The sequence below is a fragment of the Leptodactylus fuscus genome, chromosome 2 (assembly GCF_031893055.1).
Source record: "Leptodactylus fuscus isolate aLepFus1 chromosome 2, aLepFus1.hap2, whole genome shotgun sequence".
In the NCBI taxonomy this organism is placed as follows: Eukaryota; Metazoa; Chordata; class Amphibia; order Anura; family Leptodactylidae; genus Leptodactylus; species Leptodactylus fuscus.
The window spans coordinates 173,286,369-173,303,261 of record NC_134266.1 but is presented as its reverse complement, the minus strand read 5'-3'; the positions used below and the strand labels follow the sequence as shown (position 1 = coordinate 173,303,261).

At 40.4% G+C, this 16,893-nt stretch overlaps 1 protein-coding gene across 4 annotated transcripts in view; it reads right to left on the bottom strand.

The window, feature by feature from the left end:
* Positions 1 to 219: 219 nt before the first annotated feature.
* Positions 220 to 16,893, bottom strand: part of LIMS1 (LIM zinc finger domain containing 1) — a 59,567-nt gene continuing 42,893 nt past the window's right edge. For 2 of the 4 annotated variants that reach the window (XM_075265144.1, XM_075265141.1), the window contains exons 4-11: positions 16,150 to 16,270; positions 13,452 to 13,601; positions 10,437 to 10,587; positions 8,599 to 8,691; positions 8,279 to 8,327; positions 5,878 to 5,953; positions 4,639 to 4,804; positions 1,621 to 1,711 (exon numbers count right to left, since the gene is read on the bottom strand). In XM_075265144.1, the coding sequence (XP_075121245.1) occupies positions 4,663 to 4,804; positions 5,878 to 5,953; positions 8,279 to 8,327; positions 8,599 to 8,691; positions 10,437 to 10,587; positions 13,452 to 13,601; positions 16,150 to 16,270 (782 nt within the window). In that variant the 3' untranslated portion in view covers positions 1,621 to 1,711; positions 4,639 to 4,662. Of the gene's footprint in view, positions 1,712 to 4,637; positions 4,805 to 5,877; positions 5,954 to 8,278; positions 8,328 to 8,598; positions 8,692 to 10,436; positions 10,588 to 13,451; positions 13,602 to 16,149; positions 16,271 to 16,893 lie in introns of those variants that run through there. The other 2 variants (XM_075265143.1, XM_075265142.1) reach the window with 2 other exon arrangements.

Sequence of the window (16,893 nt, the reverse complement as noted above, 5' to 3'; positions counted from 1 at the left end):
TTTATATTCCAGTGTATTTGCAGGTGTAAAGAATAATACATTTGTCTGGCTGTAAAGGACCCCTCCAACATGGCCACTTTATAAGAAGCAGTTGAAAATAGCAAAGTTATCAATTCTGAGCAAGACATAGCTTACCCAAAATCTGCCTTTATGGTGCCAGGAAACTGCACAGAAACGTTGATAATCTCCTCCCCCAACAAAAACCACAGCAACACAAACTTACTTTAAGTGTATAGATTTATTAAAGGTCTTATAAAAATATTCTGAATATTGTTGCACTAGAACCTGAGTTCATTTTACAAGGGCAAGAAAAAAAAACATCTCCTAGGTGATCTACAGTTTTCTTTAACACCATCAAGCAGGTTCTTGCAAACCTGAAATTCTATGGTTCCTGATGAACTCGAGTCTCAATGTAAAGACAGGCAGCATGGCCACATCTATAAAGGTCTTTGCTTTTCCTCCATAGGTGCTTAACATCTTGGAGAACAGACTGAAAAGTGTGTAAAAAGGTAGATGGATCAACTTACACATTAAAGTATAGGTTAGGCATTACATATAAAGTCAGGACTATATAACAATAAGTATATTGATAATTTGCAATAAAAATACTTCACGTTTAAGATAAAAGCATGCTGCCAAGAAATGAACAGCACCATTTTTCATGTTTACTGCATAGTACAAATCATCAAAAGCTCAAAATTGCCATATATGTGGAAATAGCATAGTGACTACAAGTATAATGGAGGTCTAAGGCACAAAATAAACAAAATAAAGCAATGAACGCAAATGACATGCAGAATGCAGAGCACAAGTGGAATTCAAGTACTTTTCAATGCTCTGCTAAGGTTACATTCCATGATTCCCTTTTCTGATATTACACTGAATAGAGATGGGTTTGTGATCTACCACACATGGGTAAAGGCACTAGTTATGCATTGGTTGTGCAATGTAAGTCCAAAATGCAGGCCGACATCGGAACCTGGAAAGCAGCAATCTATAGTCCATGTCAATGGATATTTCCTATACTCTAGAGATGCTGTACACATCTTGGAGTACAATTTTAAGAGATGATACTATGAACTACAGTATAGTATATGCTCTCCACTTGTTACCCATCTTCTGTTAAAGGTTAAGAACATGACAGCAGGATCCAGACACCTCTAACCTAACCTGGGGTCCCATGATGCCAAGTAGTCCATGACTAGTTCTTGCTCTATGCACAAATGCATATGTGTTTACGTAAAATAGTCTACTTTAGAGTGTGAGCTTTTCAGTCACATATACAGTGTTTTATAGTGGAGTAATACTTGCTACATATGGCGACATGAAGCACATGAGACTATATATAGCAATACAGAAATGACACTAGATTCAGCTGCAGTGTACTGCAGCAAGGCAAGAAGGTATTAATGAGGTGAGAGAATAAATAGCCTGTGCATTGTAGTTTAATACAGTTATCATGCAGATAAATATACGGCGTGAAGGTTAGTGCAGGCACCAGCCTCAGTGAATAGAACAAAGTCAAGTAGAATGTATGATCAATGCTCGACTAGCATGCTGCACGCTGCCGGCAGTCTTCTATCCCACAGGAAATCATTATTTTCTTGCTAAGGTTTCTGAGAGCTTCTTGAGCCGTTTCTTCAGCTCCAGAGGAAACTTCTCATAGCATTTCTTACAAACCGGCTTCATGTCAAATTCCACAAATTTGTTCCTTGAAAAATAAAATATATGTGATCAGTAAAGGTCATAGAACAAAGCATAGCGAAACCTAACATGTTAAAAGGATGTCAGACACCAGTCACATCTGGTTCCTGAAAACCTAAGTGACGATATGTATGGACACCATTAAAACTGCACGGAACCCTTTTTCTTTTCACTCTGTTTGTTATTGGTTCTTTACCTCTTTACCCATATTATCCTACAGGGCTTCTGATTTTGGATTAGTTGACAAGTCTATGAACTATATTTATTTTTTTTCTCAGGAATGTTTACATGCCAATATTCTGCATTAGGCCTGGTTCACAGCTGCATTCGGTATTCCATTCGTGGCATCCGCTTGGGGACCCCGTTAATGCAATCCTGAACGCATTAAAAAGTGGCTAGCTATGAAATTACAGGAACCCCATAGACTATAACGGGGTCCATGTGTTTTCTGCACGAATCATGCGGAGAGAAAAGTGCTGCAAGAACCATTTTTCTCTCTCTGCATGATTCAAGCGGAGACAGTGCGGAAAACACACAGACCCCAATATAGTCTATGGGACCCGTGTGGTTTCATTGCTCACCGCTTTTTAATGCGTTCCGTATTCCGTTCTGGGGTCCAAGTGGACTCCCTGAACAGAACCCTGAACACAGATGTGAACCAGGCCTTACTGTTATATTTTTCCTACAATTCAATAAAAACCTTTGAAACCAAAACTGCCCGGACTCCAGAATGACATCTAACTAGTCTTGAAGAGGCAGATCTCAAATCCTGCCTAAACAGCTCAGCCAGTCAGCAGTACTGGGTAACAGCACCTGTCAGTACCTGTAATGGTGCCCTTATTGGTCATCACCTGTCTTTTCAGAAGAATTTCAACTCATTAAATGGTGAGAGGTCTTTGAGTCATAAGGAAATAGACCGTAATGTAGGAGTTATTCAGACCACAACATTTACAGTCAAATGTTATCACAAGATGAGATGGTTAAACATACATACATGCAAGAAATGAGCTTCCGCAGACCTAGACAATAAATACAACTCTTTATTTCCTGCTGTGTCCCATGTGATTTGGAGATTGCAGTCTGGTCTGCTGAACAGCGTCACTGGATTATAAATCTGGCCTCTGCTTCACGCTTGTGTGAATGGTTTACTTGTTTTATTTTCTGCAGCTGTCACACAACCTGCTGGATACGTCCATTTCCCATGTGTGTGTTACACATGGTACCTCCACTCAGGAGGGATATATATATATATATATATATATATATAACTGGATATAGAGGCTATGCACTTACATGGTATAGTGGAAGGAACATAGCCCTCTTCTGCTTTACCAGTGCATAAGTTTTAGATTTTGATGAGACTTAAAATGCCTACCATTTCACTAGCCAGAAAACAATCAGTCTAATGTGTGCACTACAAAGTCTGCAATGGTGAATATCCACACTGAGTTAGCATAATGAAGCTTCAATTCCTGCATAGCAATAGCAATGCTGCTACTATACAAAGGATTAGCAGCCAGCAAGTGCAGTATTTTCTATGTGTAACCAACCATAGAAATCAATACTAGTGATATATACAACGGTGGAGGCTAAGAAATCCCACAGCACAGATTCTGTAAACACAATGACTTACATATAAGCATAGTGATAGGACATTTTGTCAATTATTTGACATTTTGGCTCCTCAACCAAGATTTGGTTCTGGGGATATTATCATTCCTTAAGGAGAGATCACCTTCACAAGCTTATGGAGACTTACAAAAGCCTATTTTGCTCCACTGGGGGATTATGGGAAACATATGCAAATCTGTTTTCCAAGATGTAAATAGTACCTCTGCTTGCTGCCGCTGTCCACAATTGGAATACCGATTTTACTAAACTCTGCATCATAGCATTAAGGCTTGTTGAAAAAGTCAGGCATGAGGTTTAAAGGGGCTGCCCCTAGAAGGCAGTAAGCAGAGGCACTGTTTTCCTATTTACATCTTGGAAAACAGATTTGCAAATTTTTCCCACAACCAAGATTTGTAACTCACACTCACTGGTGAAGCCATGTGGAGACCACACAGCTGCTATATGGCTGTAGGGGGAGGGGACCTGTCCATGATGATCTCCTGCTTCCTGATACTAGTTAACTGCATTTTCTTGCAGTTGGCACTAAGGGGAGCACAATGTAAGGCTATTTTTACAGCTTCCATTGAAGATCCAAGATCCCCTTCTGATGCCAAAATATTTCATCACTCAGATCTATACAGAGGATGTTTATCAGTATATTTATACCAGTTGTGTGGTATGGTATGGTAGGGGTTGATTCATAGAAGGCATTTCAAAAATAGCCGAAATATTTGGTAAAAAGTTTATAATAAAATAAGTTTATGCTGCACTTACAACTTGAAGCTGATTATGCCATGTTCACATTTGTACCATCATACACATTCTTCTGCTCTGTCACAGCATCAGAAGAACAGAAAAACAGATGGCAACAGATGACATACACAAAAAGGACCCTTCTGACTATTATGGGGTCTATCATGGGAGTTAGAGTTTTTTTTCCCTTTTTTTGCTGAGGTCCCATGTTACAGAAACACAGCTTTTTGTTGGAATACAGCAATGGAGACTGGCATACATTTCAATTTCAGGTGCAAAGACCAAGCCTTGATAAGTTGGCCCCATGGAGTTCAGAATGTGCACCACATTAATACATTATCTGGGTTATGTGGAGTCTGAATACTGAAAACCTACCTTCAACTTTATAAAAATTATATGGGGGGGGGGGGGGTTACTACATTTCACTCTAGGTCCATATGATATCTGTGCAAACCCATGCAACAATACTGTAGTGAGCAGATGCAAGCACTGTATTGAATCAGAGATTCCCAACTCTATGTGCACTCCAGAGATTAGTAGTAAACATTTCCACACAGGCAGGCCACTAACCCATGTGACAAGGACCCCCAGTGATCACAGACAGGATCCTTTTTTCTTTTTGTCTTTTTCTTTGGCATCTTTTGACAACTTGGAAAGCCGTCGTCTAAATTCATCTGGAAACTTTTCATAGCAATGCTTGCAAGTGGGCTTTAGATCTATCTCTACAAACTTATGCCTTAGTGGGTGAAAGGAAAAAGACAGAACAGAAAACATGACAGAAAGGAGAAGAAAATGCAGAGAATTTAGAGTGAAAAGAGTGACACATACAAGAAACATCCGTACACTCAAGAGATCCTTATTTGGAAAGAAGACATTTCTATTTAGAGAACACTGCCAGTAAGAATTCCTTTGTTGTCCAGCAGGTGGCAGAGCAAGCCAGTAGGCCTGAGGTCAGCATTTTGGAAGTGAAAGTTAATATCCACAGGCCAAACATTAGTATAATCCATATACTGTATAATCCATAGCATCTTTGTAATGCAGTTAACAATCATTTATTTTTCATTGATTTAACACTTTCAGGATAGGGGCGCTCTGCAGCTACTTTCATAATTTTGGAAATATACAGAGGAATGAAGACATGATTTTCAATAAGCTATGAGCTTCTAAGCCGTTTGTCCAACTTTGTTTTGTTTAAATTACTTAAGACTGCTAGTGCAGGGCCCTTAAACATAACAAAACCAGTACACAACTCTCCTTGGACTTCTTGTTCCCAGTGGTGGCAGCTCCACTAGTCTGTAGGCAGGTTCACTGACTGAAGTCACCATCTGTGCTAGGGAACCATTGCAGCCGATCACAGATCTTAGCGGTGACCTCTTTACAAATGGTACGTGACTGCTGTGACATGCTGTTTGTGAAGAGGTGACCGCTGAGCCCTTGCATACAAATGAACAGCTGTCGGCCCAAACTCTGGAAATGGAGGCCCCGCCAAAAGGAGAGTACTGATTTATGTTTGAGGGCAGCAGTATTAAATAATAAAATTATGAGTCAGACAGCTCCTTTAATAGAGTCCATTGTTGTCCTCCATGTAATAGATCCAATACAGCATTAACTTTTTACTTGCAGATCCTGTATTACCAAAAGGCAGACCTTCACATTTAGGTCTCTGTATTTGCAAGAAACGTTTCTAAGCTAGAGAGATATAGTTTTTAATAAAGTCGTAGCCCAATTCCATTCCAAGATGTATACATGTTCACCTTTCTAGTCATTATTTGGCTTCTAGACTTTTCTTTTGTTCCTTTAATAACTTACTTGAGAGTTAACTTTGTGTTGCAAGTGGAACAAGCAAAACAGTTCACACACCAGGCCTTGTTCAAAGCAGACACAACTGTAAAAAAAACACAAGACAAGATGTTAGCTTGAATTTATACATAAATGATATAATCATACCATATAAACACTCTGGACCACAGAATAACATTGGAGGTCACTGGTTTTGGGCTAAGCACTAGTTTTCCTTTATATAATTACATTGAATGGAGAAAAGAGTAAAATGTAGTTGAAGATTTCACTGACAAACTTTTGGCAGGCGCATCATATTTTAGAGTATTTAAAATATGTCCTGACCTACATGAGTACGTCCAGACATGACATATGCACAGACGGATTAACCCTGCAGATATTTTTGTGTTGTATGTGGATGAGATTTGTTTAAAGTATACCGGCCATTTCATGTGACTTTTTGGAGCAAAAGAGTTTTCTGTGTGTACATTATTTCTAGTCATTATAAGTGGTAAGTTCTGTAGTTCTACCAATCTCCCCATCTGCAAGCTATATCTATAGTTTGCAGTTCTCTCTAAGCTGGTGAGACTAGCTGCATTACACTACTCACAATAAACTGAGGCAAATCTGTTCTATAATTGTCTCTCACATTCTAACAAGTAGGACATATACAGAAAAGTACTGATGTGAGGGGCCACACGGTGGCTCAGTGGTTAGCACTGCAGCCTTACAGCGCTGGAGTCCTGGTGTTCAAATCCCACCAAGGGCATAAAACCATCTGCAAGGAGTTTGTATGTTCTCCCTGTGTTTGCATGGATTTCCATCCCATACTCCAAAAAGACATACTGATAGGGAAAAATGTACATGGTGAGCTCTATGTGGGGCTCACAATCTACATTAAAAAAAAAAAAGTACTGATGTGAGTGCAAGGCTTTAGTTGTGATGGAAAGCTGGTATTTAGCTCCATCATACTATGCCTGTCTTTTCTGCACTTCCTGCTTGCTCCTCCTCTCTCCCAAAAGAAAGGTAGAGTAGAACTACATTTATGAGAGGGAGGGTGGCAGAGAAAAATTATTATTATTATTATTTATTTATATAGCACCATTAATTCCATGGTGCTTTACATTTGGGAAGCCTCATAAAGAACAAAGTAATATTTTCTATCAGATAAGATAAAATAAAAACTTTTTTTTTTTTTAGAAGTTTCTCATACTATTCATTTATGAAAGGTTCCTTGAAGCCATGGTATCTATTTAAATCACATTCAGGCTTGGTTCACATCTGTGTTGAAGTCTCCATAGGAGACTGCCACAAATTCCATTTAAAATCAGCGTAGAGAAAAGTCCTCTATGCACGGTTTTTTTTTCTCGATCCCAGTTCCAGTATAAAACCAGTGGACACTCCTTATAGTCTAAGGAGTCTGGGGGTAACAGCGTTTTTTAGTGGACAGGCTCTCCATCTTTCGGGCCCTCAACAACAGAGAAGAATGCTAGTGTGAATCTCGCGTCACTTAGCTTTTCCTGAAAACACATTTCTGTCTACAATTTTGCTGCTATAACCCAATGTGAAGTTGATCTCCTTAAGGAGTGATATTATCCCCAGAACCTGCTATAATCCACACAAATGTTTTCAAAAACTGACATCTGACATCTTAAAACTGCAAAAATTAAAAGCCAAGATTCTGTCACTCTAAACGTTCCAGGAACAAGTTATATCAAAAAGACATTTATACCCCAAGAAACAGTTTCTGGGGTCACATATATTGCCTTTAGGTTGTTTACTATGAAAAAAAGCAGTACACACTATGGATGCCTATTTTTTTCTGCTAGCCAGGAGGTGACACTTTTGCCCATGGTGCTATAGGATAACAAAATGACTGAGAAAATACAAAGAACATGTCTGCACTATTTTAGTGTATACTTTAGTTAAAGAACAGTTGTCAGCAAACATACTATAGATGTGCATTACTACATGCAAAAATATAACCATCAGTAATTTGCAAATGTGCAGTCGATATTTCATATATTCACGTCTAAATATACCTCAGGCATATAGCACTTTTTTCACCTGCAGATCATCAGATTGGTTTTACTTTTTATGCAAAAAAAAAAAAAAAAATCAAAATCAACCCCAATAGTGTTTACACAGTGCTTTTCTAACTTAAGTGCATGGCTTTTTAAATTGCAGTAATGACTTGCACATTTTACTATGTATTTTAGCTGGAAGCAATAACAGGGACAGATCTTTGGCCGCCATGCAAACACAAGTCTCTCCATTCACTTGTAGTCTCAGCTATTTTCAGAACTCTAGTACAAGAGTACATTACTACTTCACTCATTAATGCAATATAAAAATGTGGTTTTACAACAGCTACAGGAAAGCACCATGTAAACAAACCCTTACAAGGACATTTTTTTTTAATAACACTTACCATCGCCTTCAATTACACGGTTGCAGTGGAAGCAAACATCTCCAAAAAGCTAAGGAAATTAAAGAAAAATGTTTAATTGTAAGACGTATAGGTCATCACATAGTGTGTGTAGTCCCTTTCATGAAGGACACACACTACTTTCCAACCTCTTGATTTTCATTACATTAGGCTGCCATTAGTAAAAACAGTAAGAAATGAGAAAAGCTGCATTGGTCTAGGAACACAAAGGGCGCCATAGATGAGTGGGGGCAACTAAGGCACTCTCCCAGCAGTGTAGAATACAGGTGCACATAGGTGCCAAGTCATGAAATGTTACTAACCTGATTGTAATGAGTCTCACAGTAAGCCAGACCCTTCCTTTCATAGTGACGATGGCCCAGGAATGGCTTTTCACACTTTGCACATACAAAATGCTGCAGAAAAAAAAATCATAAGAAAATGCAATTAAAAAAAAAAAGAAGTAAATCTATACATAAATCTGAGGTTGGTCCTTGAAGATGAGTGACATTTTTCCTTTTTTAAGCAGAATACATAGGACTGTCTTTTTTCAAAGTTAAATGGGCAGCATTTTTTGTAGGTGAAATGATCAAGATGTCAAGGCCAAATTAAAGGGGTTTTCTGACCTGCCCCAAAAATGACAACTTAAACTATCCAAGGCAATAAGACAAAGTCACTTTGGCTCAGACATGTCCAATGCCATACATCTCTATAACTTCTGCATGTGTTACAATAGCTGCACTGAAAACAACTATATACAGAGGATGACATCAGCAGGGAAGTCCATATTCAGGATAAGCCCAAACTTTCCAAACACTTCATAAATGGTACAATTATATACATAAGCTCAAAAAGATAACTGTAAAACCAATGCATTTCCACAGCACGAAAGACAGACCAGGTTACATGTACCCAATAGCTCCATCGCCTACAAATTTAAACCAATTTTCCAATAACTCCTTCTTGTTGCATGTCCAGTGGATATGCAATAGAACAAGTACTGGTGTGTGTCCATCTGCTGCCTACTACTGAGTGGGAAATGGTCATGAATGTATGGGTGCTCACCTTTATAATCTCTACAACCAACAATTCTCTCCAATTTAGAAAGGAGAAACATTACTATTTATCAGAACACTGACAACTGTAATGCACTGGGGAAGAATTCACATATGGTAGATTGATTGCTGCAATTTCTACGACAGCTTCATTCATCTAAATGTAACTTTTCAGATAAATAGCATTTTCACATAAAGAAATCTTTGCAATAAATCTGCAGTGTGAATTAACTCTTAAAGGGGTATTCCCATGTACATTTTTTTTAAATTTGCAAATAAGTTAAACATTTTTGCAAATAAAAGTAATTAAACATTTTGCAGAGTTTTAAAAGATTTTCTCTAAATATCTTGTGGTCACAGCTTTGGTTTTTTTTTGTAACAACAATCAAATGAGTATGAAAACCAGGGAGGCCCAGATCAACAAAGGCCCAAATACATAAATTAGAACACAAAATACGGAGATAGAACCTCTCAAGAACAAACAGGCCGAGAGAGGTGTCATCGCCGCCAAAAACGGAAAGGGAGAGGGGGAGGAGGGAGGGAGCGAAGGAAAGACAAAGATGGAGGGAGGAAGAAAGGCAGGAAGAAACAAAGGGAAAAAAAAGGGGGGGGGGGGAGGGGGAACCCCGGGTCCAGGCCATGAACAGAACCCCGGGCCAAGGCCAGACCTCAGCCCACAATATCTCTATACAGCGGTCACAGCTTTGTTGTCTTGATCGGTTGCCAGTGTATACGAACATGAATGCAGGAACTTTCTAAGCTCATAAAATCAGCCATGATTTCCTTATTGTGCCTGGGGTATCTTCTGATACATGTAGTGTCCCTGCCTGATAATCCAGCTACTCTAAGAAAATCATGGCTGGGTTCCTGACAAGTCCCAGACCATAGAAAGTTTCTGCATATGTGGTTGTATCCATTGGAAACCGATCAAGACAACAGACTGTCACCTTTGAGAAAGTTAGAGAAAATCTTTAAAACTTTGCGGAATTTTTAATTACTTATATTTGCAAAAATGTTTAACACTTAATTATCTACAAATATAGATATGATTATGTTAATGGGAATACCCCTTTAATCTTTGTTCTCCTTTAAATGATTGCTCTTACCTCCACATGCCATTGCTTTCCCATGGCATTCACCACCCGACCTTCAATGGGTCTCCTGCAGGCTCCACAGATTGGAACGCCCATCTTGTCATGGCAGGGTAGGCAATAGAGTTCTCCTTTCAATTCTCGAGCATCAGCTGTGAGTTCCTTGCTAAAGAAACATTGAATAGTCAAATAAGTCCATGTGAAGAAACAACCTGTGAGTACCGTATGAGGATATTCATTTTATTTAGCGTCTTATATATTCCCTGATTTGCAATAGTTTTAGGTAAGATGTGGAGAAAATTCTGAAGTGCAAAATTGGATTCACACTACTGTTATTAAATATTCAACTAGTAGTCACCACTATGTTACAGAGCACATTAAACTGATAAACAACACATCTTTATTATATACGTTACTATTGTAGATCTGGAGAAAAACAAGTTTAAGTGATGAGCAAATAAGACAGCTTAGGGCTCATTCACATCTGCGCCCGGTCTCCGTTCTGCAGGTTTCCGTTTCCTGCACAAAACAGAGGCAGGAGACGGAAACCTGCAGGACTCTCTCACCCTTTCATTTGAATGGGTTTGAAAGATATGCGGCGGTGAGCGTTTTATGCTCTCCGCTGCGAAACCGTTTTTATTAATCCGGAAACAGAGTTGGACATGCAGTACTCTGTGTCCGGTTTTAAAAAAAAAACGGTTTCGCGGCGAAGAACATAAAAAGCTCACCGCCGTTCACGGCTGGACCCGGTCTGTGGTTTCAGTCTTCTTGCATGCAGAAGACGGAAACAACAGAACGGAGACCCGAACGCAGGTGTGAACCTAGAGTTACTGTTCCAGGGGTGGACCTTCAGTTCTCTGAAGCACTCTTGCCACTCAGACCATTTAGGGTAAGTTCACACAGAGTATTTGTCCGGAACCTAAGGCAGAAGCTGCCTCAGGTTCTGGACCAAAAGCTGGGTAGCTGCGACCGAAAGCCGCACACTCCGCTCCGGATTAGGCCCAATGAATGGGCTTAGTCTGGAGGAGGGTGTGTCTTCAGGTCGAATCACCAGGCGAAACAGCATGAAGAATGAGCATCTCACTTCTTTGATTTCAATAGGAGACATCTTTTTGGTCAGAATTTTGAGGCGGATACGGCCTCAAAATCCTGACCAAAAAAACTCAGTGTGAACTTACCGGCTGAGTTCACACAGAGTTTTTTTTGGTCAGGAAGCTGACTCAAATTCCTCCTCAAAAAACGCCTCACCATACCATCCTATGGTGAGGCGTTTTTAAGAGGAGGAATTTGAGTCAGTTTCCTGACCAAATAACCCTGTGCGAACGCAGCCTAAGGGTAAGTTCATACTGAGTTTTTTGGTCAGGAATCCGCCTTAAAATCAGCCTTCAAAAAAAGCTTCCCAATAGAGCTCTATTCAGAGGCTGATTTTGAGGCGGATTCCTGACCAAAAAAAACTTTGTGTGAACTCAGCCTTATAATCTTCTGCTAGCACCACCCCATGCATTGGGTTTTGATCCTCCTACAGGTGTGACATCACCAACAAGAGGAGAACGAGCAGCGCACCCAGGGTGGAATATCCGCCCCCTTCACATACCATTATAAAGTTTTGTTTGCGTCTGCTGCCGATTTTGTATTGGATTCCACCCCAAATTCAGTGAGACAATCTGTCCTCATTCTGCCTCTCCATTATTTTATGTCAGAGGCAGAGATCTGTTGCTGTGGCTCAAAACCCTTAAGCAGCGTTGGAAAGCTGTGATGGAATGCTGATGCTGCATTTTCCTTTTCCTACAGGAAGTCAGGCGTTTCCCTGATATCTGAACAGGGCCTAATGTACTCTGTAACATGGTGGTAGCAGTTATACATGTTTGGAAGACGTGGTAGGCTCCCTTTAAATGATAGATGCAGACGGGGTAAATATTGACACAGAGGGCACCATGTATATTTATTTAAAAAAAAATATATATTATATGATGAAAGCTTTTGTTCAGTCTTTTCTTCCATTACAAAAGTAAACAATCAAGACAGTGCCTGTCATGTTTATAGCAGTCAATGGAAACGTATACAGGCAGAGGGTGCTTGATCTGTGTCCATTACTCCACTAATGTCAGAGTGCCTTCAAACAGAAAAGCTTTCATAGCTTTTTATTAATTAACTAAATTAGGTGAATCTACAAATTAAATCTAAATCACATCAATATTTGGTGTGACCTCCCACTGGAGGAAGAGTCCTTGAAGTGCTGAGATGAGCTCTGTGAGGGCCATATCCTCATCAGCGAGTCTGTCTTAGATTACACAAACAGGCAGTAGGATTTGAGCAAGTCTATACCCACAGACGATCTGTAGTTAATGGTTAGGTCTCCAAGAAGTTTGGAACACCCTCCCTGCAGCGTTCTTTCAAAAACTGTGTAAGGGTCAGTTCACACGTGAACTGCCCGCGCGGGTTTTGACACCGAGAGAGACACGGCGAGCCGCATCTCTCTCTTGTCAAAACCCGCCTGCCGCGACCATCGCGGTCGCGGCTTTCCCCTCCGCTGTCGGCTCAAATTAATGAGCCAACATATGAGGGTGCTGCCGGGGGCGGAAGCTGCGCGGCTGAGCCCGTGCGGCTTCCGCCTGAAGATAGGGCAGGTCGTTTCTTTTCTCCGCTAGCGGCAGCCCGCCGCTAGCGGAAGAAAAAAGCCTGGTGGTCTACATAGACTACCACTGTAAAGGGGCGGATTTTGAAGCGAAATCCGCTGTCAAAATCCACCCCTTTGCCCACGTGTGTACCTAGAAGAATTGATGAGGTTTCAAAGTTAAAGGGTGGTCACACCAAATTTTGGTTTATTAACTTTGCATTTTGTTAATTAAAAAAAATAAATAAAAATTATACCCTATTTTTGAAAACATATCTAAAACATTTGCATAGTACTGTAATCTTTCTATTAGACTGCTTTATATGCTCCTGTTTCCAGTAAAATGTATTATTAATAGTAATAAATAGAAAAGCTACAATAAGGAGAAGCACAGCTGTCTCCATAATAAACCATACCCGCAGTTGGCACAGTTGAAGTGATCTGGATGGTAAGGATCATTCTTGAATATTAGCGGCTGTTCATCAATTATGGCATGGCACTTCTGGCAGATGTATTTCCCCAGGCCCCTGGCTTTCTCTCGATTGTGACATGGACGACACAGGTGTCTGGAAGAAAAAAATTTTGTGTGAAATTATTTATGCACTCAGCAAGTGATTCAAGAGTCACTTTACTTGGTTTAGAATCAAAATTTAACGATTATTTGTTAGGAAACAGCAAATTGCTTCACCGCTCAGGTGAGAAAGCGTTTGAAGCTCCTACTTGAGCTGTAGTGTGGCACCAAGACAATGAGTACTTAGATATCCTGCAAAGAGGAGAAGTTGTGATTAAAGAACTAAAGTGTGAGATTTATCTTCATATTAATAGTTGTGGGATGACTGCACCCGATCCCATGTTTATACACACTCAGCTCAACTTCTCTAGCCTGAGAATTCATCATCTGTCATGGAAGAATTGGGACAAAACCATAACATCAGACTGCAGTGTGCTCCAAACGAAATTGGCGGGGTAGGCTGTGGTTACTCTAGTGTGCCCATACCACATATGGATTTACCAGATACCAAATTAAAAATTGGTCTTAATTTCTTTAGATTTCCAAGTCAAGTACAGATCATATAGCCTATGCATTCTACACTCACACTCCCTTATTATGAAGAGTAATAAGTTTATTTTAACACATTCTGATTTACACTGGTTAGAACCAGAGATCAAACAATGAAATGAAAAGAAACTGTAAAGACTGTTTTCACCCTGGTTTGAAGTGAATGTGAGCTATAGGTCAGAAACCTTTCCTGATGCATGCCTTCAAAAGATGCCACTTATACATGTGTCACTGGTTGCCAATAGGCTTCCATGTTAAAGGGATTCTACCACTAAAACACATTTTTTTCTAGTTACCACGTCGGAATAGCCTTTAAAAAGGCTATTCGTCTCTTACCTGTGGAAGTGCTCTCCGCCGCGCCGTTCGTTCAAAATACCGGTTTGTACCGGTATGCTAATTAGTTCTCTCGCAGCGATGGGGGCGTCCCCATTGCAGCTCGAAAACCGACCGCAGCGCCGCCTCTCTGGTCTTCGGTGTCCTCCCCTTGCCTCTTCAGCGTCTGTCGGACGCCTGCGCAGTATGCTCTCTGTTCGGCGAAGCTTGCCGAACGTACTGCGCATGCGCGAAAGTGCGGTGCCCGCACTATGGCTGGGACCGCACTTTCGTGCATGCGCAGTACGTTCGGCAAGCTTCGCCGAACAGAGAGCATACTGCGCAGGCGTCCGACAGACGCTGAAGAGGCAAGGGGAGGACACCGAAGACCAGAGAGGCGGCGCTGCGGTCGGTTTTCGAGCTGCAATGGGGACGCCCCCATCGCTGCTCCTGCGATGGGGACGCCCCTATCGCTGCGAGAGAACTAATTAGCATACTGGTACAAACCGGTATTTTGAACGAACGGCGCGGCGGAGAGCACTTTCACAGGTAAGAGACGAATAGCCTTTTTAAAGGCTATTCCGACGTGGTAAATAGAAAAAAAAGTGTTTTAGTGGTAGAATCCCTTTAAGGTGTACCTTGTATACTTTTTCTGGGATGGCTCGGTTTATTAACATAACAGAGAGAGAAAAATAAAAGTAGTAGAAAAGAGTCCAAAACAACGCCATCTTTGCCTCCATCTGAATACACTTTAAAGCCCCATTCCCCCTGTAGCACAGTTCCATCTGGTCATGTGATCGGCAGACTGACTTCCCAATTCATACACCACCCACTTCGAAATCCCCATTTTGAATGTAGACAAACCCCTGCTCCAAAGCACTTCAATGGAAGAGTGCTTTACTTCTGCTATCTCCAGCACTCCTATTCAGATGAAATGGAGCAAGAGTTCGTCTGCATTCAAAGTGAGAGTACAACACCCCCTGTCCTCAGGAACGATGGGTGTCTCATCAGTCAAACCCCTATCAATTTATTTTCTATCATCATATAGATCTAGGATAAATAACATTTTTCAGATCATAGCACCTCTAATGTACAGATACCTGACCCTGGTGGATGTGCAGGATGAAGACAAGCCCTATGTGGAAGTGGAAGCACCTACAACATATATATTCGGTAGGTCCATAAATCTATACCAATATATTCAATGCAGCTACACATGGATATGGGTACATACACCAATATACTACTATACTATATATGTGCATGAACAAATATGGGTACGTACAACAGTATAAACAATCTTTGATATGAAAATATAGATCTTCAGATATGTCAGCCAAAACTAACTTGGTTACACCCACTTCATCCTCGGTGTCTACCATAGATTTTCTTGGATGAAGATCTCCTTTCAAATTTCTACCTTGCTGATATCTGTGTCACTGTGTAAAGGGGTTTTCCAGCCCCAAATAGAGCTTTCATACTAAAGACCTATCCAAAAGATATGTCACCAGTATGCGATTTGTAGGGAGTTTTCAATAAACATGGAATTAAAGTTCAGTCAGTAGTCTACAGTTGTAACCTGTACAGAGTCTTGCTGTAATATGGTAATGAGTAACCACACTGTCATGTCACGAGAAGATGAAATGAATAGTATAGTATATACCATTGCCCCAATTTTATATCACACAGAGGCCAGCCACATAGAAATCACTGTCTGATCAGCCTGGGGCAATGTCACTCACCTGCCTGCATTCTTGACAAAGCCAATGTCTGCCAGGACTTGCTGACAGATATCACAGCGGAAACACTCAGGGTGCCAGCTATTATTCATTGCCTTGATAACACGGCCAATGATGAATTCACCTAGAGATGGATGAAAGGTTAGCCTTTATTTATATGGCAGTTAGACAAACAGAAAACACTGGATAGGTCAATAAAAGCACATATTAAAGAAATAAAACTGAGTTCTAACATGGTAATAAAAAATATAATTGTATATATAATCATACAGTAAGTATGATAGAAACAAATACACCGATGACATCTAGGATAAAAAAAACCAAAACAAACAGCTTACTGGATGCAAATATCTTCTAGGTCCTCACCTGAACCGATTCCCCCCCACCAAAAAAAATAGCAGCTGACATGGTGTTTTTGCTGTTGTCTGCTGGCAGAGCAGACAACAGTGTCTATATTCCAGTATGTAAACACATACCCACTGCTCTGATACTTTGTAACAGAAATAGTCCAACAAGCCTTGTATATAACGCAAGCTGTACTAACTAGAACCACACTGTGTATACCTACTATGCCATTCATGTAGCCCCACATCCTTATTTCAAGTAGTCTATGTAAATATAGGAAGTGTATGGTGCGTTTTCCAAGTGCTTCATCCTCCTGACATTACTGTAGTCAGATAAAGAGGACTGGTGTATTCCCAAAACCAGTAGATCATCCAACCCCTTCCAGTTGGGCATGTGAATAAT